Genomic DNA, 24,433 nt, shown 5'->3' with positions numbered 1-24,433 from the left:
GGATATAGGATACATTTTTTTTTTTGTCTGTCAATGATCTATCCAGAAATACATAAGTGGAAACATTTTAGTTTCACCTGGTTTACTTTAGGAACCTGTTGCTATCCAATTATTAATCGAAAACATTATCGACAGATTATTCAAATTGCAAAATAATCTTTAGTTGCAGTCCTAGTATAGTCCCATGAAAAACAGTGAAAACCGGACTTTTTTAAATTTGCTTCACCTAGTAAATTTGGTCTAGAACCATCACTGCCCATACACAGAACAAGTCTGTTCCTTCACATCAGATAAATGTGAGAAGGTTTGGAAAGGAGAAGAAAATGTAGTTTTATAGTTGAATACAAAGAGCTTTAATACAATAGGTGGTCCTCACAAAGACATTGAAACATGCCGATGGGTTTAGCAGCAAAGCTTTAGATCATAAAAATAGGGGCCTTAAGATTAGAAAGTTCCAGAGTTTTGTATTGGCAAATTCTAAAGAATTAAAGATCAGCTGAGGAGGTATAAACAAGCCGGTTTTATTTCTGAGTCATATTAGCATGCCACGTTCACTGAGTAACAACAAAGAAAGCAGAAGATTGAGATAAACATTGTTGATGAAAAAAACCCAGAAAGAGTTTAAACAGGTTTGTAATCCAGCTTGGACTCCAGCTTCTTTGAGTCAGCCACTTTACGGACAGCTTTCATGAAGTCTTCTTGAGTGACGTACTCCCGGTCAGAGCGGATCGCAAACAGTCCTGAAAAAAAACAGACAATTGGGCGTCAACCCCCTGATGAAGCAGCTGACTCAGCCGAGGGCGTCGGCCATGAATGTTACCTGCTTCAGTGCAGACGTTACGCAGGTCAGCTCCATTGAAACCATCAGACAGCTTCACGATGGCTTCAAAATCTGGGAACAAAAGACTCAAATCAAGACACAAGGACAGCGTTCAGACTGCCAAAGGGAACAAAAAAGAAAACAGTGAACAGATCAGACTCTACACCATTTGTTTAACTACAACCAATCACCTGTTTGGATTTTTAACCTTCTGTTTCTGTTTAAGGTAATTAACAACTTTTCTTTCCTAAATCCCTTAAAAAAAAAAAAGAGGCTTTGAAGTTTCTAAATCAAGTCAAAAATTTATTATTATTATTTTTTTTACTTTTACAGCACCATAAACACAGATGATGCCATTTCAATGTCAGTCAAAAATGTTTTACTCTTTCTCATAAAAGTCCTTCACTCCGTCTCCCCATGGCTGGTATTAATGAAAATAAGACTCATAAGCTTCTTTCCAACTGAAAATGGTGCATTAATTACAGGTGCTTGGCTCCAGGTACTTAGAGATTCACTTCCATACAGAAACCCCACATTCATATCTTCAGGTAACTCAGAGTACATGTCAGACTTAATAATATTACTTTAGCCATAGTTTTAAGGTGTTGCTTTATTGTATATCTCGTACCGTGTCTTTCGGTTGTGCTGTTCTTTTTTCATCTCGTTACAGGTGATGAAGCAGACTGAAAATGTTTTGTCATTATCTCCTTTCTGTCTCTTCTTTCTTTCATCTTTTATTTTTCTTTTTTCCTTTTCTTCTTCTGTTTTTCTGATCTATTTACATTGCAGTGTCCATATGAACTGTAAAACTCCCTGCATAATTATAATAAAATAATTTATATGCATGAAACAATTGTAGCTATATGGCAATTGCCATACTGCTACACTTGTGAAAGTAAAATCTGTTGGGCTATTTTTGGCATCAAGACAATTATTCTTATTGCCACATTGCCAGACGGGACACTGTAAAAAAAAAAAGAAAAAAAAAGAAAATGGTGCATTAACCAGGATTTTCAAACATGGCTGCACCCGCTAACAATCTGCATTTAGCTCCCCTCCCATGGGTAAAAAAGCTGCTCTAACCCCTGGCTGGCAGCTGCGTGGCCTCTGTCCCCGACCGCTGCATGTCTGGTGACATCACCACGCTGCGTTAGCGTTGATGATGTCACAGGGCGACAGAAATCAGGAAAATAAACAATTGAGAGCAACATGGAAGGAAGCCAGGCGTAGTCAGTGTGTTTTATTGTTTCGCTCTATTATCTGTCTGAATCCCTCTCACCAGAGCTGCTCCATGTTTATCCAATGGAACCAGAGTGTGCTGACGTTCGTACGTTGTGTTGAGTACGATGCTTGCTACCATTATATTTTTGTTTGGCACTACTTTGTGGAGTGGAGGGCTACATGTTTATAAGTGCAAAAAGGCAGAGCCTCCTTGTTCTCTGTGTTCAGCGAGAGCGGGCAGCGTGTCTACCAGTCAACTTAAAAGTAATGTCTCCAGTCTCTTATTTATCTCATAAGTGAGTTAACATCTACACAAAAGATGCGTTCAGACGGTGCAGATGATGGTGAAGTGTCCAGTGGCTCCCATGGGAGCGGTAGGAGATCCACTGCTGAAGAATCAACATGTTGCATTTAATGACATCATGTAATTTAGCGGGTCTGGTGCTCCCACAGCATGCCGATCAGAGCCGAGGCGATTTTTAACACGGCTGGCTTGCTGAATTGTTGCCGGTTTTAAATGGTTTTTACTGCCAGTGGGAAAGGGGCAGTTTTCCAACATGTCTTTCTCCAATGTGTCCTTGTGACATCATTTCCGTGCATATCAGAGACTACAAATACCTGAGAGCTCTACTCGAAGCAGGCGACATGTTGATTTGTTCGGCGCTGTTTAGTTTTTAGAAAACAGCTGTAGTCGTAATAGCACAGAATAAAAAACGTTCCATCATTTTCTACCATTTTTTTTGTTATTCTTGATATTTTTGGAGAGCTGTAGCCAGATTCTGTTGCCCAATGATCCATTCTGTTTGTCCTGTTTAAAAAATTCACTTTTCAATGACAATGTTGGCTTTACAACTGTGTTGTTTTATGTCACTGATAGTTTTGTAGGGCTAAAGTCTCTACATGTAACGGCTTAGGAGAGACAGCGGTTTGAAAATATGTGGGTTAGGATTCGCAGATGATTTTAGAAAACTCTCCCATTGCATGTGAGGGTATGAGGACTTAAATTGCTCTGGGGCTCAAAAGCTACAAATCCCAAACCAATGGGGGTGAAACTTCCTGCATCCAGACAAAAATTCCTGTTTTGATGTATAGTTTGCCTGGATTGAGTATAAATTGATTAAGAATAATTAGTTTGGCATGTGTAAAAGGTTACGCCAGAGAGGCAGACTGTAGCCCAGCTGTGCGACCAGCAGGAACGCGTTCCTCACTATCAGACTCACTGTATGGCCATGAGATATTATGCAATCAGCAGCTTGATGTAGACCGCCAGGGATGCAGAGCCACTTGCCTGAACACTGTCAATAAAAGAAGGATTTTATGCCATCCCAGGTGAGTCAATACCTGGATTTCTGGGAAATTAAAATTTTCATTGCATTGTAAAAATCAGGCTGTTAAACATACAAGTTGGCCAATATATACAGATATATTTATTGTTTGCTGTAACAGTGCGAACGAGGAAGATAATGTTAAACCAAGGTTGCTCTGAAAAAAAAGAGGTTCTGACAGCTCAGATATTTGACATTTACGTTAACACAGCAGACTGAAGTCACCCAATTCTGAGTTTTTTTACCCATATGTGATCTGGATCTGCTCTTTTCATGAAAGTCTGAACAACACAGATCTGATTCTTGCCAATGCGCTGCAGGCCACTTGGCTCTGTGGTCCTGAATTCGATACGCATCTGATCATTTCAAATGTGACCCGTGTCTGAACAGCCAGGTCGTTTTTAGCCGACCTATACCCCATTAACACTCAACAAAGGTCCTAATTCTGAGTCTCGCTATGCAGAAGCAGGGAGAAAAGCAACTATGGCAGAGTTCATGGTGTTCTGCAGTGTTTATTTTTGAAAAAAGCTTTAAAACTTTCATCTAAGTTTGCTCACGTATAAATCAGAGGTAATAACATTTACGATCACGGTTCCACTTGAAAATATTCTGTAATAAATTTGTATCAAACAAATATTTATTTTCTAATGAAATGGCTCCTAAAACCCTCTGGGCTTCAGAGGTTTAACAATTCTAAAGCTCAAAGGTACCAACCTATTTCGCCGTGCTTGGTGATGGGACTGGAGTGGATTTTAAGGATGTCCAGTCGAGCCTGTTCATTAGGCAGCTCAATGTCTAAAGAGAAGAAAAGCCTGAATGCTGAAAATGTAACAGACATAGAAATGTGAGACAAAGAGAAGAGGAGATGCTCACGAATTTTCCGATCCAGTCTACCAGGTCGCAGCAGGGCGGGGTCTAGGGTGTCTGGCCTGTTGGTGGCCATGATCATCTTGACTCTGTGGAGGGTGTCAAAGCCGTCCATCTGGTTCAGCAGCTGAATCAACAAATGACAGAGGTCATCATCTGCATAAAGCTACAATAATCACCATTTTAAATGAAAAACAGAAACATCCGTCTCTATGCTAAAAACATGTGGGCTCTAAATGGGTCAAATGATTCCAAACATCCTCAGGGCTTAAAGCAAATCATTAAAATAAATCAAACCCTGTTCCTGAACTTTCTTAGAGAAGGCTGGGGTTGTTAAAGGGGAGCTAAAGGGAAAGTTTGGCCATTCTTCTGTTAAATAAAGGATAGTCATTTATTCATTATCATAAAACTATTTGTACAGCAGTTCTATTTACAAATAGCAATGTATGCTGCTGATAATAAAGGGCTGGGTATTAGCAAAGACTTCAGAGTATACAGTGATACTGGGACACTGCAATGTACTGCCATATTCTAAGCACTTTGAAAAAATGTAAATTGCAGCTTGAAATAAAAGTTGTACCATGTTCCTAGATAGGATGGCTGAAATGCTCTTCCTCCATGTCCCATTTGTTAAACTTGGCCAGGTTTCGATTATAAAACAATTTACAATTATCTCCAAAACAGATATTTCTCAATTGTGAAATAAGAATTGCTGTGCAAATAATAATAATGTTCTTAAAAACAAGTTCTTCAGTTCACGCCCATCGCCCTATGCAGTTTCTGCAGGCTTTATAAATGTTGCTACTCTTGCTAATGTTTACAAGCAATTATTCACGGCCATCTTGGTTGCATCCTGTAACCAGTCACCCTGCAACCAGTAATCACATAACACCCCTTTCTGTGGAAGCAGAAACAATCAAGTTAAATTTTATATTTCATTGCTCTGGTGACCAGAACATATTTAACTGCATATTAGAAAGTACCTCCATCAGAGTTCTCTGGATCTCTCTGTCAGCAGAGGTTCCTTCAGAGAAACGTCGACCACCTACAGAACATGGAAGAACAACAATTATTCAACGGTACTTCATCGAATAGAGACAGAGTGAGATGAAAAACTTTAGAAGTCCTCTGAAGCATTCTGAAATCTACACAAGAACAGAAGCTTCTCCACTAAAATAAAGAGATCTAAAATTACAGAGGTAACTCTACAGAATAAACTACAAACTAAAATGGAGAGAAAAATGTCAGCAATTGTCATTTTAGACAGTGACATGAAAAATAACAATGTATTACAGAGTTCTATATTTTTTTCAGCTTTTTGTCATTTCCTGTCTGTCTGGATTACTGAGGACATTTCAGTGCCTCAGTAATCACAGGTCGTTAAACATCACAGGAGAACGTTGAGCTGGGTTTGCTTAGTCACAAACTTCACTGGTCAGACTCCCTAACAAACATGATGCTCTGGTGCCTCCCATCTTCCTCCTCTCTGGGTTTCCTGTCATTAAAGCGCGGTACCACCGCGGTTACTGAAGCAGACTATAGCATCTCAGCATCAGCAGGGATAAAGTGCCACTTCATTAAACTATTGTACTGATGAAGCGTTTCCATGGGAATTTGTTGGGAAATCCTTTAGCTGTGATGTTTTAAGAGCAGCTTGGTCAAAGCGCTACTGCAGCTCGGCTCGTCGCATTTTGTAAATTTTCTTTAAACCTTTTTTTTTTATCTACTTAAAAGGAAGGCACCTTTTATTTTTTGGGCAGAGTTTCGATGTGTCTTACACTGGGTGGCATACAAAGGGTGACAAGGGGCAATCAGGAATCGTATGGCTTGAAATTTATTCGACCCTCACCAGGACATTCTGAGAGTATCCTGCAATTGAAGCAGAGCCTGTGGAAACAAGGGAATAATTCTTCTTCTCTGAACTGACTTACAGCACCATCTCCCTACGTCTGATTTGCGGATCTTAGTTTTACAATGGGAGCAGTTAGTTTGCATCTGAACATAGGGTGATAGAGAGAAGGTGAGCCGTGAAAGCTGTGGCTTCATCGTACAGTTAGACCTCCAGCTGAGTGCAGCGATTGAACCTCATGGTCCATGAGAAGCTGATGAACCCAGCTATTGTGATGCCAGTGGTTTTGTTTTGCTTTCAAAAGTAAATAAAAGACCTACAGTTGCTCCATAGAATCCATGTCCTCCATATTTTCTAGGAAATTGTCTCTCAGTTTCTACTCTGCGGATCTGAGATCGGTCTGAAGGGCTTTAATTATCCTCCTCCCCCTTATTATGTCCCCTACCCTACATGCAACAGGGATTTGGACATCACTACCCGCACAGAAACAAGCAAAATGCAGGGATTGGGATTAACCAAGACATTCAAATTTGTAAAGAAGAACATGTTTCAGATCTGTGATGTCACCTCCAGGGCTTGTTGGATTGAGCTTTATTACTCACCGATGGCATCAATCTCATCCATAAAGATGATGCATGGCTGGTGGTCTCTGGCATAGTTGAACATCTCTCTAATGAGCCTTGCACTCTCACCGATGTACTTGTCCACAATGGAGCTAGACACGACCTGCAGGGGGCGCAAACATGTTGAAATGACAAAGAATGACGATTCACTGCAGGAAGAACTGACCCCCACCTTCAGAAAGTTACAGTCCAGCTGACTGGCCACCGCTCTGGCAAGAAGAGTCTTCCCTGTGCCTGTTTGACAATAAAACAGCCATCATTATCAAGACTCATTTATAAAACAGTCTATACCATACAGCGCAATGATTAATCCATCCAAGAGGATCCCTAATCCTACAGATTTTCCACCCAATAAATTAGGAAGTATGAGGAATGAATGTTTCTACCTGGAGGCCCATACAGCAGGCAACCTTTGGGGGGAATAATGCCAACTCTCTGGAAGAGTTCAGGGTTCGTCAGAGGAAGTTCAATCACCTGCCATTCAAAAATAAGAGTAAATGTGTGATTAGTCTATGAAACCACCCTTTGGCTCCTTATGCTATGTTCACACCTAAAGCAACGGGAGCAGCCAAAACGTGCGTGCTGCTTCATTTTTGATGATTGTACAAGTTTAGTTCTGTGTAAAAGTGGGTCTGATGCGCTTTGGGCGGGGCTACCCTATTCTTTCTTTGCCTGCAACAATGGCTGCTATATTTGCTGTGATCAGCGGGTAAAAGCTTGTGTTAATATGTTTTGAACTGAGAAGGTCCACCTAAAAAACGTAATCTATGCAGTCAGTTAATCCAGATTACCCTCCTGCATTCAAATATTATTTCGCCGTCAGAGCCGCTCCGTCCCCCACATACCGGCGGCGGGTCACTATGGGAAACCCATTCAACAGCAGCCTCTGGCCCGGTCGCCTCTTTGCGGTTGGCCGTGGCGGCTGGAAGGTGTTTTTCATGTACGTAATCCAAACTCCAGGAACCAGGATAATAAAAGCGAGCATGTTTTGCCGGCAGTTTAGGCATTAATCTGTTTCAGAGGAGTAATCATGGCGCTCTGCATCAGCAGTGTGTCTCCCTGCCAGCTCCTAGATCAGCTTCTCTGATTGGCAGTGATGGGAGTAACGGCATTGAAAGTAATGGGGTTACTAACGCCGCTACCTTTTTTTAGTAACGAGTAATCTAACTAATTACTCTGACTGTAACTATAACGCAGTTACCATTGCCGACACCCTGTTACTGCGCGTTACTCAGGTCGCACAATGAACCTTTTTATTGATAGGACTCTTGGGGGCCTTGTCATGAGAGAGGGTAGGATGGAGAGTGAGGAGGACTCCAGCAGCAAAACAGCTTTTTCTAGATGGAAATACTGGTGTTACGTCGAGCTGCGTTTCCCCGTCACATACGGTTTCCCCTGCATCTCCGCACAGCGCAGGCGGCATGATTCACCGTGCAAGCGACAGGAAACGCGCATGCTTGCTAAAGGCACGTAACAGCCGCCCTGTGCTCGCGCCACAGGAGAACTATGGAGGTGTGAAGGATCAAATGTTAGTCTTTGTGTACAAAGGGAGAGAAATATGGATGAATGGATGTTGCAGTATCTATAACAATCCAAACACACAGGCTTTCAGAATTAGACATCCCCAGTTATTCATTTCATACACTCACCAGATCTCCGCCCTGTTAAAAAACTTCACACCTATGAGTAGAGGTAATGCAGCCTGATGATATTTACAACGCATCAGATACCGTTCCCCCCATGTTAAGCAGGGGAACGCTATCTGACGGGGTTTATAGGCCCGTCAGATAGCGTTCCCCCCTGATGTCATTTACGTTGAGTGGCAATAAATGCTAAACTCTCTGCAGGTTCTTGTCTTTGTCGTCCGCTCCATTCAACTGGCTTTAGAAACACGGCGAGAAGGTGGGGGCTGGGTGGTGAGGGTTACAGGGGCGAGAAACGCAAAAGTAAAACAATAGTTACTTTTGCTAGTAACTAGTTACTTTTATTGTGGAGCAACTCAGTTACTTTTTGGGAGAAGTAACTAGTAACTATAATTACTTTTTCAAAGTAACGTGCCCAACAGTGTTGATTGGTTGATGTGGCGCGTCCAGCAGCAAAAGTTTAATATTTCCAACTGCTTTGGCAGCGCATCAGTTGCTCAGCTGCTCAAAACGCGCTGCGGGACGTTTTGCTGCGCCTTGATGCACGTCAACCGTTGATTTTGCAAGTAAATTAGCTGCCCCTGCTGCTTTAGGTCTGAACGTAGCATTACAGCTTCTTTTCAGTTTAAAGTAGTAATATAGAATTTCAAAACGCAATCCAGCAACAGTCTACAAAAAACCAATCAGCAGGGCACAGATTTTACCAAGGTGATTTTTATTTATTTTACCCAATGTTTGATTTTCTTAACACCTACCCTGTTGATCCTGGATAGCTGTCCTGGTTTATACCTTAGAAACAGAAGGACGGCTGCAACTAATGATTATGTCACCAATCGATTAGTTGCAGGAGAAATAAAGGAGAATTTTTACAGAATCAAACCAGGTGAAGCTATAATTTTCTGGGTAGAGAATATTGAAGGACAATTTCTTTTTTATTTTAAATACAAAATGATAATTTTCTATATTTTTTAAATATTGCTATAATTCATGCTCTAAATGGGTGGTTCTGTCAGTTAAAGGCCTGTTTTACAGTCTCTAAGCTCCAGCTAATTAATCGATTACTGAATTTTTGGATGATTATTTCAGTAATTGATTAATCCGATGAATTGTTTATGCCCTACTCTCGGTTAATCGTTAACTGGAGTAAAGAGACTAAATTGTGCTGACAGTGCGACAGAGCAGGAACTATACCAAGATTTTAAAGAAATGTATAAACATTTTTCATTTAAAGATAAAAAAAACATTTTTGTCCGTCAATATGCTCTATCCAGAACTCCTCAAGAAGAAAGGTTTTAAGTTTCACCTGATTTTATCTTTTCATTGCAACCGCCTGTTCACCAAGCAACCCCTCTACTATTAATGTCTTAAATCTGGATTTCAAGTTTTAATACCCCACAGTGATCGATAAGGAGAGAAAAATAAGAGGATTTATTTTTTTTCTGTGGCAGATCCTTTCAGACATCTTTTCATCTGCTTAAACTTCAGAGACAATTTTTTACAAAGAGTAAAATGTATATCCGATGCTCAGTCAGAGGTATCCTCTACCATCAAAGGGACATCAGAGCGGATGAAGGGAAGAGATGACAGAAAGCAGATCCCACCTCTCTCAGCTCCCGGATTTGTTCAGACAACCCTCCGATTTCAGAGTAGGAGACGCTGCCTGGATCCTCGTGGGACATGTTGTAGACTAGAGGATCCACTTCTCTGGGAAGGTACCTGACATGGTAGACCAATCCATTACAAAATGACAGAGGCAGTTAAAGGGAGGAAAAACATTACCTTCCAAATACATAAGATATCAAAGTCATTCTAAGACTGAACAATAATTATGGTAGAGACTTCATTGACAAAAGATAGTCAAAAAGCAGCAAAAACCCCTTACAGAAAATGATGAGTATATTAACACTAGAAATCCCACAGATACGAGAATTTTCGTCAGCCTCCAGTCCCCCTAACAGTACTCCACAACTCATGAATCCCTTCTCAGATGTAAATGACCCATTAGCGCTGTGGCTGGAGAAACATTCCACCCCTTCATTTTGGGTTTCAGCTAAAGGCCCCGTCCACACGAAGTCAAAACGAACACGAAAGCTAATATTTTCCAGAACGTTTGTCGTAAAGACGGAGACGTAAAATAAATGTGAGCGTCCACACGAATGCATGAAAACGCTGCAAAATGTATGCCAGGCCTGTAAGTGGCGCTGTGGTGCCAAAGCAAAAATAGGCGACGAAATGTTGGGCATGCACACTAATATTTATACATGGTTGCCCTGCGGGTCTATTTTCGTGGTTCAGTCAAATTCAGGTGCTGAACTATGTCGTGGATATTGCTCTGTTCTTCCTGGAGATATTCCAGAAGAAGAAGATTCTGTTGTAAGCCCAACAGCAGGGTGAGTAGCATGAGCAGCAACCATTCAACACAGTACGGCGCCATTGTTGTTGTGATACTGTGTCGCGCATGCGTGTTTAGAGGCGACGCTATGACTCATGCCTGTAAAAAAAAAAAAAAAATGCGGTTAGAGCTTAAAGATGCAAACGCGAAAACGGCGTTTCAAAATCTTCCCACTCTGAAGGCTGAATTAAAAAAAGATCGTTTACAGACCCCCGAAACGCCGGCTTCGTATGGATGAGAGGCTGGTTTGGTGAAAAATTTGTGCGTTTAGGCCAGGGTTTGACTTCGTGTGGACGGGGCCTAAGTCTCTCTGTTTTAGACTGGAGGGGTGGGGGGGAATTCATATTTGTAATTAAATAACTAGGTCTACGTCATCAATGTCGCCAACACTGCAATGATTTCAGCGCAGCCGCCAGCGCAGCGATCAGACGATAACTGATCTGTACAATGAAAATAGCTGCATGAGCAGGAACGCTGTAGAAGGCAACAATGTTTATACAATATTGACCATTTATGCAATAATGACCATTATTTATTTGCAATCTCTCCTCCTCTGCAGACAGCATCGTGAAACTGCAGTAAAGTTGGCAATATATGCACAGATTCGGCTTTTCCGGATAAATAACTCATCTGCAGATTATTTACTACTACACTAAGTGATGGAGCCGATCAAGGGAGCCCAGAGAAATCGGTCTGATGGGGATGCAGATGCTGTCCCAAGATAAATATGATCCAACAAAAGATCTTTAAACTGATTGATGCTGAGTTTATCCTTACTTTTCCAATTCATGAGGATAGTTTTCTTTGCGATACATAATGCAGTGAAAGCCATGAAAACTGTTTTTTTTTTTCCAGAGAGCTTCCCTCAAAGTCACCCAGCTAGCAAACTGAAGGGGAAAGTGAGATTTTACAACCTGTGGCACAGGCAGTGATAGGTCCTTACACACATGTACCCAGAACCTCTGAACCGGCGTGCATAACCATAACGCGTGAATATAATTATCAAGTTGATTTTACTTCTTACGGAGGATGACCTGCCCCCAAACCGTCTAGAACTGTAAATTTACAGTCATATGTTTATATATATATTTTTAAAACATGAGTGCCACTTGATATTAGAGCTAATAAACGGCAAATCTGAAATTATGATATTACTGCACATTTCCTGTTCTGTGTCTATCCAGGGCTCATCTAAGGGATTATGTTTTATCCATTTAGAGATGTATTGTAATCTATTTGCTAAGTAGTAGTGTTGGAAGTTAGGTAAATCTAGTCCCCCTGTCTTTAGTTTTCTGTCATGTCTTTAAGCTGATATGAGGGGGTTTGTCCTTCCAAAGAAATTTAGAGATAGAAGAATCTAGAGATGTAAACCAGTCAGATGATGGTTTATTTGGGGTCATTGAAAATAGGTAGTTAATTGTAGGTGAGACCATCATCTTAATTGAGGCTACCCTACCCATAAGGGAGATCGGAAGCAATTTCCATCTTTCTAGGTCCTCTTCTATTTTTTTTTTTTTTTTTTTTAAAGAGGGATGTGGTTGAGTTTTGGTAACTCAGCTAGTTTAGATGACACAGTAATTCCCAAATATTTGATATTTCCTGATTGCAATTGTAGACCTGAGGAAGCAATTAATGGGCACTACTATAGATTTAGACCAATTTATGGAGTAATCTGAGACTTTTGGGAAAGATTCTAGTAATCTACCGTATTTTCACGACTATAAGGCGCATATAAACGTCTTTTTCTCCCTCAAAATGTGCGGCGCGCTCTGTGTGTGTTGTTACTGCAGACGTTGAGAACGCCATGAGAACGTTAAAGGGGGAGGTGTGGGCGTGGATTGGCTGCCACGCAAATGGACAGAAACTGCCGCCTATGGGGATTTTAAAGAGAAAGACTTTGCCTAAAGAGACTTTTCCAGCTGGAGTCGTTATTAAGGCAAATGAAAAGGGCTGGATGGATGAGATGATGAAAGAGTGGCTGAGGCAGGTGTATGTAAGGAGACCAGGTGTTTTTTTCCACGCATCACCATCGCTGTTAATCTGTGACTCCATGCGTGCCCATCTCACAGCCGATGTGAAAAACATGGTGAAACAAATGAACACTGTGCTTGCCGTTATCCCGTCTAACAAAGGAACTTCACCGCTCGACATCGGTGTGAACCAGCCGTTCAAAGTAAGGCTGCGAGCGGCGTAGGAGTGATGGATGACAGACGGAGACCACAGTTTCACGAAAAGTAGAAGGCAGCAAGTTACACCACCGTTTGCAGATGGATTGTAGATGCTTGGGCTAACGTGTCTGCCGGCACTGTTGTTCGAGCTTTCGCAAAAGCCGGCATTATTTCTGAGGAGCCGCACGGCACGGAAAGTGACTCTGAAAGCGAAGAAGGGGAAATTGGCATGTCTGATTTAGCGCAGCTGTTTAATTCAGAAACAGAGGATGATGACTTTGATGGGTTTGATTAATACTTTGCAATAAATAAATGAATAAAGCACAATCATACTCAGTTTTGCCCCCGCTCTATTTTTAAATACGCAGTAGAGGTATTTAAACGTAGTACAGGACATGTACCGGTATATAAAACCCGCGCCCTATAGTCCGGTGCACCTTATGTGTGTGTTAAATATAGTAATGGCACACATACCTGAGACTGCGCCTTTTAGTACGGTGCGCCTTATGGTCATGAAAATACGGTAATCACTTGAGAGAGGCAAGTGTTTGAGTGCTGGAGATAAAGTAATACGTCATCTGCGTAAAGACTAATTTTATGCTCTATTTTCATGCCTTTTATACGTTTAATCACATTCGTTTGTCTGATTGTAGGAGCTAGAGGCTCAATAAAAATAGCAAAAAGTGAGGGGGAAAGCGGGCATCCCTGTCTGGTGCCCATCTGCAGACACAAGCTGGAAAATGTTTGATCATTTGTCCTGACACAGGCTGTTGGGAAGCTGTATAAGATTTTTAACCAATTTATAAAGGAATTGCCAAAACCAAAGTTATGTAGAGTAGCAAATAATAGTTTCCAGTTTACTCTATTGAATGCTTTTTCTGAGACTAAAGACAATATGTAGGATTTAAGAATTTTACTGTAGGAATAATTTATCAAATTAAGCAGTCTGCGTATGTTAGCAGCTGACTGCCTTCCTTTAATGAAACCAGTTTGATCTGGGTGGGTTACGAGAGGAGTGACTTTATCTAATCCTTTTGCTAAAGCTTTACAGATTATTTTAATATCCACATTAATTAAGGATATGGGACGATAGCTGGTCGGAAACATAGGATCTTTACCTGGCTTAAGCAGGAGACTAATGGTGGCAGAATTGGAAACTGGAAATTTGCCATTATCTTGAGTTTCCTGCAGCATTCTGTGGATTGTTGGGGCCAGAATGTTCCAGAACTCTTTATAGAACTCAGTAGGGAACCCGTCTGGACCTGGCGCTTTATTGTTTGGCATGCTTTGTAATGCTTCCTGAACTTCAGCTGATGGCAGCGGTGAGTCCAGGTTTAATCTTTGACTCTCTGATAATTAAGGAAATTTTATTTTATCCAGAAGTCGCTTGATATAATTATCTGATGGATTTAACTGTGATGTGTGTAAAGATTTAAAGAAATCTCTGAAGGCATTGTTAATACTCTCCGGATCCTGTAATGTATTACCAATTGAGTATGTACAATCTAACCAATTGATCTTTAGCTTCACTAAACTTTATAGTTTGATGGCTTGGATCAGACGTAGGGATTTGGTTTTTGTTTGACTAAAAATGAGCCAACCTGTTCTGGTTCAGGGCCCTAAAGGTGAAGGTTACCCTCTCTACATTAGGAAAATAATGAAATAATCTGATAAAAATCTAATAATCTGTGAAATATTCAGAGTTTTTGCTTTATAAGGGACCCCCAGTAAAAAGCAATCACCAAACGATGTCTTATACAGATAACAGGGATACAGATATATGGTCCAGTTTGAACACATCCCTGTGAGCACTACATGTCCCTGACACTGAGCCTACCTGATTATACCTACCTCATTATAGTGAGAGTCGTCATGTCCAAAGCCACTCTGGTTCCTGGCTTCAGCTGGGATTTGTCCAACTGGAAAGAGATTAAAGGAGTAATTTTTCAATCATGGTTCATTGAGCCTTCCACAGGATGTCTAGACCATCCCATTACCTTATTTAATGTCCTGGGTGGGACTGTTACATTTGGACCTACTTGCTAAGAAGTTTTTCACATGTTAAACTATCATCAATGGGATTAAAGGTTATTTTACCCAACTACTCACCTAATGTTATCTAAACTGATTAAAGATCTTACAGCCTCTACTGGAGAGCAGCCAACCTCTCTCCATCCACCATGATGAGGGGTTAAATTGGTCACATTTAGCATGACATAAATAGGACTAACATTAAGCTACGTTTAGACCGCAAGCAGCAGAGGCAGCTGGTTTAAATGCAAAGTCAATGGTTGACGTACATAAAGGCGCAGCAAAAGGTACCGCACGCTCATCTTGTTGCATCTGAGCATATATGTATCAGAACTGAAAAGAAAAATCTAGAAGCCTGTCAGTTGAAGAAAGGCAATAAAAAAAAAAAGGTCTGCCAGGACTTTATACAGATCGCATCCAGTAACACCATTTGTCTTTTTGTTCTTTAGAATTGCTGGGATTTAAATGAGAATGATCCATTCTGGTCAGAGCGTAGCGCCACAGGGCTAAGCTAAGCGTTCAGTACTCAATATAGCGGTGGTAATGCAGAAAGCTTAATGACGTCACGCTCTATAGACTCATGCTGAGTTCACGCTAAAGGCGTTATGACCGTCAAAAATACTGAAACGCAGAAATCTGGACTTAGGATCAAACTGTGGTCAGGTTGCTTTGATGATTCGGCGCTCTGGTTGTTTATCTGATCTGTTCTGTAGCTTCAAGCTATTGAGCAGCTTGGCTTTATCTGCTTTATGATGTGGAAATATAGTTTTAAAACGTTTTTAAGTGAGAAAGTCCACCTCCAAACACCCTCTGTTTATCAGGATTTTTATCCCACTAAAATCTGCAGTTCTTGTTGGGAGTGCCAGACCTCCAGCATATCGCTGGTGTTCTGTCAGATGACCATACCCCGTCAGACCAGCATACCTATAGTCAATACACATGCGCAAGACGTCAGATTTGCGTTTATCCCTTAAGTTTTGTAGGAAAAATAGTCACATACAAAAAAAAACAATTTAAGGTCAGATCACCATACACTTCAAAAAAACACCAAAAACTAATTAATTAAATTGTTTTTTAATTACTTAGGAATATTAAAGTTTATTTTTCTCTCTGCTGCAGCCAGCCTGTGGGGGATTTCCTGCTGCCGTTCATAACGGCTGGAAGCGAATAGCAAGATTTTAAAGTTTGTGCTAAAACCTGCAAGAAACAGAATATACAATCCAATACATTTCATCTGCAGATTTTTTAACTTTTCTAGTTAACTTTGGTATTCATAATCTGTTTCTCTGTAGTTCATAAAATATTTTGGTGCAGCATTAATGATCAGAGCTTCTCTCTGTTCCTTCTAGATAAAAATCCATTCAACCTGCATTTTTAACCTTTGGGGTTTAACTCCTAAATAATTTATTTTTCATATGCAGAGTGTTTGCAAAATCAATGGCAGCTTGCAGGGGTAGTGACCCCCAAAAAACTCCTGGATCAGCTTTTCTGATTGGTCGATGCCCCCGCGTCCAGAGGCAATAGTTACATTTTCTGAACTGGAACCCTCGCCGCTATCCCCTCTGCATGTAGAACAGACGCTTTGACGGCCAGAACACGCCTGGTCTGAACACACAGTTTGTTCTGAAAATCTAAGTAATTCAGTCCTTTTGTTTGGTCAAGACCAGAGTTTGCTTGGTCTATTCACATCTTAACTAAAGGACCAGACCAAAGGGGAAATCAACTCTGATCCATTTAAAGCTGACAAAGTTTGTCGGTTGTGAATACACCAAGTCAATCGTAACTCGACCTAGGCCCCGTCCACACGAAGTCAAAACGAACACGAAACGCTGATATTTTCCAAAACGTTTGCCGTAAAGACGGAGACGTAAAATAAATGTGAGCGTCCACACGAATGCATGAAAACGCTGCAAAATGTATGCCAGGCCTGTAAGTGGCGCTGTGGTGCCAAAGCAAAAATAAGCGACGAAATGTTGGGCATGCGCACTAATATTTATACATGGTTGCCCTGCGTGTCCATTTTCGTGGTTCAGTCAAATTCAGGTGCTGAACTATGTCGTCGATATTGCTCTGTTCTTCCTGGAGATATTCCAGAAGAAGAAGATTCTGTTGTAAGCCCGACAGCAGGGTGAGTAGCATTAGCAGCAACGGCGCCATTGTTGTTGTGATACTGTGTCGCGCATGCGTGTTTAGAGGCGACGCTATGACGCATGCGTGTAAAAGAAAATATGCGGTTAGAGCGTAAAGATGGAAACGCGAAAACGACGTTTCAGAATCTTCCCACTCTGAAGGCTGAATAAAAAAAAGATCGTTTACAGACCCCCGAAACGCCGGCTTCGTGTGGATGAGAGGCTGGTTTGGTGAAAAATTTGTGCGTTTAGGCCAGGGTTCGTCTTCGTGTGGACGGGGCCCTAGTCTGAAACTCCTGATATCTTCATATAAAATTTTCTTTGTGCTCTTACCTGTCTACGGCATCCAACCACATATCTGGGGCCATTGGTTGCCTTTACAATGACTAGTTAGAAGAGAAAAAACAACAACAACAAGAACAGTATTAGATGCCAAACTTCCTGTGTTCATGTAAAAGAGTCAGTTTCCACATTTATAACATCCATTTGCCGACAGTCTCATGTGCTCGTCAAACAGTCAGCCTCTGCCCTGTCCCATATCACAAGAACAGCAGACAGAAAACGGAATAACTACCCGGATGCTGTTCTTGGCCCTCCCTATTTACCCAGCATGCATCAGAGCAGACTTGTTCATTCTTGAGATTGACAGCTGTCCCAGCATGCACTGCAGCAGCTTCCAGGTTAGCGCTCACAGAGCGCTGAGTATTAGGTTAAAAGTTCTCCTTTCTGTTGTAGTTGTTCAATAAAAGTATGTTTTAAGAACATTTGAGTTCCATTTACTGATTTACTATTAAAAAAAAAAAAAAGTTCAGACGTTGAGAGGACCGCAGCAACCAGCGGAGCTCCGAGGCTAACCGCAGCCTGGGCTAACGTCAGCCCATCCACAGCAGCTCCCTCTCTGCATAGTCATGGATGAAGCACCGCTGGCTCTAATGGAGGTTTTTTGTTTTATTTGATAAAATGTTCATTGGATTTGAATTTATCTGTCAATCATTATTCCCCCACTAAATGAAAAAATATATGATCATAATTATTATTACTATCTCGAGCCTGGTGACATAACAAGTACACTTCTGTTCCAATTAACCCATATGTTTTTTCCCACTAAAAATTGCAAGTTAAGACGCGTCTTTCAAACATGGGTTGACCAGCTAACAAATGTCTCCCATCCCACTAGCGAAATTAAACTGGTCTAACCCCTAGCTGGCAGCTGCATGGCCTCCATCCCCTGCAACTACGTGTCTGGTGACACCATCACCATGGGTTACCTTTGATGTCACCAGTGCAACAGAAATCAGGAAAGTAAACAATGGAGACAACAATGGCAACAGGGAAGGAAGCCAGGTCGTAGTCAGTGTGCTTTATTTTTTCTATTATCTGTCTGAATCCCTCTCACCAGAGCTGCTCCACGTTTATCAAATATAAACTGATGTTTCAGCTTGTTAGATCAGAAGCGACTGGCACGGCATGTTGATGCCCGTACGTTGCATTCAATGGTTTCACCTAAAGTAGCAGGTCAACCAACTCAGCTCTAGAGTTCCCACAGCATGCCGATCAGAGGCGAGGTGATTTTAACATGGGTCGCTTGCCGAGTCGTTTCACCCGAGTAGGAAATTCAGGGAAACAGGCTGATAGATACATCGACCCTGAATTACTCAGGTATCAGCGTCAGTCTGATCATGAAACAATGTTTTAGTCATAAAAAGTGATATAGGCTATTTCAAAAATATTTTTAGTAAATGCTTGCAAAATGTCTCGTTAAGAGTAACTCCAACAGTTCATTTATAGTGTTGGAAGACACCAAACTTACATTTCTCCTCCGTAAGCTGCTTAAGCACCTCTCCAACAATCTGCAAGGAGGAAATATCATTGGTTGGAGAAAAGCACGATACAAACATGAAGCGCAGGACTTCATTTAGACAATTTAACCACATAGACGCACAGAAGCAAGGGAACCTCCAATAACAACAATACAAGTGAATAAATAACAGAACTTTCAAAAAATTCCTGAGTTTTTTTTTCCTTCAATTCATTCTCTAATATTGCAGCTGATGTTTGATGGTTCCCAATAAAGTAACAATTATAAACCAATTATTTTAAAAGTCTATGTATTCTGACTCACATGACAGACAGAGGAGCTCATTTAACACCTTTAGTGTGCAGCACACTTATCTGAACCTGGTTTATTCCAAACCCACAGCTGTGCACATCATCTTCTAAATCATCTTCATTAATGTAGAGACAGGGTTTGTTTATATTTAAGTATACCTATTCTAACAACAGAAGCAGTTTTACATTCACATGGCAACCATGGAAGTCCGAGTACCTAGATCAAGTGAAAAAAGAATACCTGGGTGAATAAAAGATCAGAATGTTATTAAGGCTTCAACAAACTATTATTTTATGAATGTTTTTGTTGATTTTGGGCAGAAACAATCAGATTAATCGATTATTGAAATAACGGTCAACTAAATAAGTAATCGATTGTTAACTGGAGCATAGAGACAATAAAACATGTCATTAGCTGACAAAGGAACCCACAGAGCAGGAGTTATACCAAAATTGCAAAATAAAAATAAAGTAAATATTTTGCATTTTAGATTTTAAAAAAAATTTTCGTCTCTCAAAACGCTCTATAACCCAGAACTCAAGTGGGAATGATTTAGATTTACATGGATTAGTTTTGTAAAAAGTCTTCTTTGAGGAACTCTTGGCTATAAATAGTCAAATCAATTGATTTTCAAAAAATAAGTTTCAGCTCTACTGATGATTTTTAATCAGGGAGCTGTGTATATGTGTATATATATATATATATATATATATATATTTGATTTTTCTTTTTGCAACAAGAGTTAAACTACATTTATCAAATAACTTAACCTGATAAGGTTTTCAAAACTGAGCGTTTAAAGGTGTCATAGAATGCAAACTGAGTTTCCATCGCCATAGATGAAAAACGATAGTTCAGTGGGTGAAATGGACGTGCAGAGAGGTTCTAACCCCATCTACATCTCCTTTCTCTGCAAATCTCACAATTCTAAACTTCCACCATAAAGCGTGTGAAACCAAACGAAGCCCCAAGTTTATGTAAACTCATGGATGTTGCCTTATGTGGTTCTGGCTAGAGACTGACACGGGAGTGGATTTTCACTCCTGTCCTGTCCCACTCCCACAGAAAAAAATAGTGTCCCGTCCCGATCCCGGGCCAGAGTAGAAATCGAAATCCTGTCCCGTCCCACTCCTGGTGAAATTACTCCCACTCCCATCCCGCTCCCATTCAGAATGACTCCCGCTCCTGCACCACTCCCATTCTTGTTGATTTTGAGCGTGGGTGAAAAACTCAGAGCGGAAGTTACTATTGGTTTGCTCCCGCTCCCGTCTGCTCCCGTTAATGTTTAATCCTGTACCGTCCCAATCCCGTGATTGTTACTAATACTGACTCCCATCCCACGGGAATCCCGTGACCCGTGGGATTCCCGAAAAAATGTCAGTCTCTAGTTCTGGCCTATACTTTTGTCACGCCTCAAAATTGACATCCAGACCAGCCCACTGGTTCACGGCCCCAGAACATGAATAGAAGTAGATGGAAGACACCAGTTTAGCTGTTTAGTCTACAGATGAGTTTACTTCTACAAGAATTACAACGCAGGCAGTTATTCTATTGAAAATGAGCCAGAACCACGGGCGTAAATGCAGCGTTCCAGGCTGCACGGAGAAAGGAGAACATTTTCAGTCTTCCCAAGGACCCAAAGACTCGACAGCCATGGATTATTTTTGTCTATCAGAAGATCCCAGCAAAGTTTGATGCTCAGCTGTTCATTTGCTCGAAGCATTTTACCGAAGACAGCTTTCTAAACCTTGGACAGTTCAAAGCAGGATTTGCTAAATTTCTTTTACTGAAACGAGGGGCTGTTCCCACCGTAAGGCCATCACAACCGCAAGCTGGAAGATTCTGTCATTGAGCTGTTATAAGGCAGGTGGGGGGAAGCACAGGGCCGCCGTGGATGTCTGGTCACCCTATCATACACTATATTGCCAAAAGTATTTGCTCACCCATCCAAATTATTGGAATCAGGTGTTCCAATCACTTCCATGGCCACAGGTGTATAAATTCAAGCACCTAGGCATGCAGACTGTCTTTACAAACATTTGTGAAAGAATGGGTCGCTCTCAGGAGCTCAGTGAATTCCAGCGTGGAACTGTGATAGGATGCCACCTGTGCAACAAATCCAGTCGTGAAATTTCCTCGCTCCTAAATATTCCACAGTCAACTGTCAGCTGTATTATAAGAAAATGGAAGTGTTTGGGAACGACAGCAACTCAGCCACGAAGTGGTAGGCCACGTAAACTGACGGAGCGGGGTCAGCGGATGCTGACGCGCATAGTGCGAAGAGGTCGCCAACTTTCTGCAGAGTCAATCACTACAGACCTCCAAACTTCATGTGGCCTTCAGATTAGCTCAAGAACAGTGCGCAGAGAGCTTCATGGAATGGGTTTCCATGGTCGAGCAGCTGCATCCAAGCCATACATCACCAAGTGCAATGCAAAGCGTCGGATGCGGTGGTGTAAAGCACGCCGCCACTGGACTCTAGAGCAGTGGAGACGCGTTCTCTGGAGTGACGAATCGCGCTTCTCCATCTGGCAATCTGATGGACGGGTCTGGGTTTGGCGGTTGCCAGGAGAACGGTACTTGTCTGACTGCATTGTGCCAAGTGTAAAGTTTGGTGGAGGGGGGATTATGGTGTGGGGTTGTTTTTCAGGAGCTGGGCTTGGCCCCTTAGTTCCAGTGAAAGGAACTCTGAATGCTTCAGCATACCAAGACATTTTGGACAATTCCATGCTCCCAACTTTGTGGGAACAGTTTGGAGCTGGCCCCTTCCTCTTCCAACATGACTGTGCACCAGTGCACAAAGCAAGGTCCATAAAGACATGGATGACAGAGTCTGGTGTGGATGAACTTGACTGGCCTGCACAGAGTCCTGACCTCAACCCGATAGAACACCTTTGGGATGAATTAGAGCGGAGACTGAGAGCCAGGCCTTCTCGTCCAACATCAGTGTGCGACCTCACAAATGCGCTTCTGGAAGAATGGTCAAAAATTCCCATAAACACACTCCTAAACCTTGTGGACAGCCTTCCCAGAAGAGTTGAAGCTGTTCTAGCTGCAAAGGGTGGACCGACGTCATATTGAACCCTATGGATTAGGAACGGGATGTCACTTAAGCTCATATGTGAGTCAAGGCAGGTGAGCAAATACTTTTGGCAATATAGTGTATCAACAATTTGATGTTTCAGTGAGTGAGTGCTTGTTGCTATGGTCTTTGCTCAGCAGCTTCGCTTGTTGTAAACCAACCAATCAGCGCACAGCTCATCTAAATATTCATGATCATACCATAAAAGGAAAAAACCTGTCGTTTCATTAACCAGGCAGCAAATATGCCATTTTCAGCCCAGCCAATGTTACACACCCTATTCAGAGACCTTAAAGACCAGATACCCTGTAGAATCATTCTATGAACCCTTTAAGAATTTCCCGGGATTAGACATCGACTGCCATTCATTGCGTATTTGTAACTTTTGTTTCTGTAGTGAAGCGTAAAATGCCCGGTTTTATGAAGCCACACAGAAAGATACATGAAACTTTCAATGTGGCAGATGTGAGAAAACACAATGACTTCCTTAAAGCATCAGCTGAAAACATGCAGGCTTTAATCTTACCTGACCAACACTTTGAAGGGCCTTCAGGTCATTCTCTGATTTTTCGTACTGCTTAGTTTGTTCCCTCAGCTGTTCTCTCACTAGTGATTAAATGAGAAGCAGACAGGACAGAAGACGTTTAACAAGTTGGATAAAAACCAGACTATATGCTCACCCTGTGTTAGTGGTCCATTTTAATCTGGACCATTTCATTATTATGTATAAACGGATAAAAGCAATGCTAAGAAACAAACATGCTGCTAAAGAGCTGATGGATTAGTGCTATCCGCTACTGCATTGTTGCTAAACAGAAAGAAGAAAACAGTAGTTTGGCTTTGAAGAGGAATTAAAGTAAAACGCATAACTGCATGACAAAGCAAAAGCTAGCCGCGAAGCTAACTGCTAGCAATTCAAAATATACATTCTGCCGGAAACAATTTACAAACTGTTCATCTTAAGAAATGGCGAGTTTCCTTTTAATTACATTCTTTCAATCGTCCGTCAATCTCTTTGTGTTCTAACAGTTTTTTCCTATAATCTTGTAACGCTTTATCTCTGAGATCCGCCATGACGCGCTACTATCCTTCTTCTTCTTTTCTATTCTTCTTCTTCTTCTTCTTCTTATTGAGTTTTATTGGCGGTTGGCAAAAAACGTTAGGTGAGCATTACCGCCACCAACTGGTATGGAGTGTGGACTACATGGCAAAAAAAAAAAAAAAAATTAAAACTATACCCTATTATACAACCTAATCTGTTTCAAAAATTCAAATATAACCTGATATCCTCTGCTTCCTGATTCCTTCTGCAATAAATCGACAATGTCAAGTTTCATTTTCATGTCACTAAGTTTCCTTATTAACCTGTTTCTCTGTATCGAATATTTACTACAATTTAAAATGACATGTTCCACAGTCTCATCTTCCCCACAGTCACATTTCCCTGTCTGATGTTTCCCTATCAAAAATAACGATCTATTCAATCCAGTGTGTCCTATTCTAAGTCGAGAAATAATAATCTCTTCTCTCCTGTTCCTTTCTGATCTTCTCATTGGTCCAATTCTCTTTTGTATTTTATAAAGCCACCTTCCTTTCTTTTCTTCATTCCATAACTTTTGCCACCTCTCTTTTGCTTTTTGTTTAATTATACCCTTTATTTCTGTTATACCAAAACTAACATTAATGTCTACCCTTAACTTATTGGTACTCTCCTTAGCCAACCTGTCTGCCCTTTCATTTCCTTTTATCTCGTTATGTGCCGGAACCCAAACAAAATTTACCACTAGCCCCATCATATTTATTCTGTAAAGTGTTTGTTGTATTTCAAGTAATATATCTGGTCTACTGACTGACTGATTATTTTGCAAACTGACTAATGACGAACTGGAATCTGAGCAAATGATAGATTTTAATGGTCTTACCTCTTCCACCCATTGAACTGCTAAAAGCAAAGCTAGCATTTCACCGGTATATACTGAAACTCCATCACTAATCCTTTTTCCAACATTAATATGAAACTGTGGTATAATAAATGCTATCCCTACCTTATTAGCAGTATTTTTTGATGCATCTGTATATATTTGTATATAATTATAATAGTTATTTAAGTGTTCTTGTACTATATATTTATTCATAATATGATATTTATCTTTTTCCTTCTTTTCTAATAATG

General features: G+C 41.0%; 1 protein-coding gene across 1 annotated transcript; it reads right to left on the bottom strand.

Annotated features, from left to right (window-relative positions):
• Window positions 1–337: 337 nt before the first annotated feature.
• Window positions 338–23,373, bottom strand: psmc6 (proteasome 26S subunit, ATPase 6). The gene is made up of 14 exons (XM_038270520.1): window positions 23,250–23,373; window positions 22,787–22,866; window positions 18,879–18,918; window positions 17,402–17,454; window positions 14,760–14,827; window positions 9,950–10,064; window positions 7,092–7,179; window positions 6,878–6,939; window positions 6,685–6,808; window positions 5,217–5,278; window positions 4,240–4,360; window positions 4,081–4,161; window positions 821–892; window positions 338–740 (listed from the first exon to the last, which is right to left on the bottom strand). The coding sequence occupies exons 1-14, from the start codon at window positions 23,332–23,334 to the stop codon at window positions 622–624; spliced, it is 1,170 nt and encodes a 389-aa protein (XP_038126448.1). The 5' UTR covers window positions 23,335–23,373; the 3' UTR covers window positions 338–621.
• Between the last annotated feature and the right edge of the window lie 1,060 nt (window positions 23,374–24,433).

The sequence above is a fragment of the Cyprinodon tularosa genome, unplaced genomic scaffold, assembly GCF_016077235.1.
Source record: "Cyprinodon tularosa strain WSP-4 unplaced genomic scaffold, ASM1607723v1 ctg764, whole genome shotgun sequence".
In the NCBI taxonomy this organism is placed as follows: Eukaryota; Metazoa; Chordata; class Actinopteri; order Cyprinodontiformes; family Cyprinodontidae; genus Cyprinodon; species Cyprinodon tularosa.
The sequence above is the reverse complement of the archived record's forward strand: the minus strand, read 5'-3'. Positions and strand labels throughout refer to the sequence as shown.

Excerpts from the sequence above, each read along its gene's own strand:
- psmc6 (XM_038270520.1), bottom strand. The coding sequence starts at position 23,334 with ATGGCGGATCTCAGAGATAAAGCGTTACAAGATTATAGGAAAAAACTG. Across the intron at positions 893-4,080 it reads CACCAAGCACGGCGAAATAG|ATTTTGAAGCCATCGTGAAG; the intron begins GTTGGTACCTTT and ends TTTTGTTCCCAG. Across the intron at positions 741-820 it reads TAACGTCTGCACTGAAGCAG|GACTGTTTGCGATCCGCTCT; the intron begins GTAACATTCATG and ends GTTTTTTTTCAG.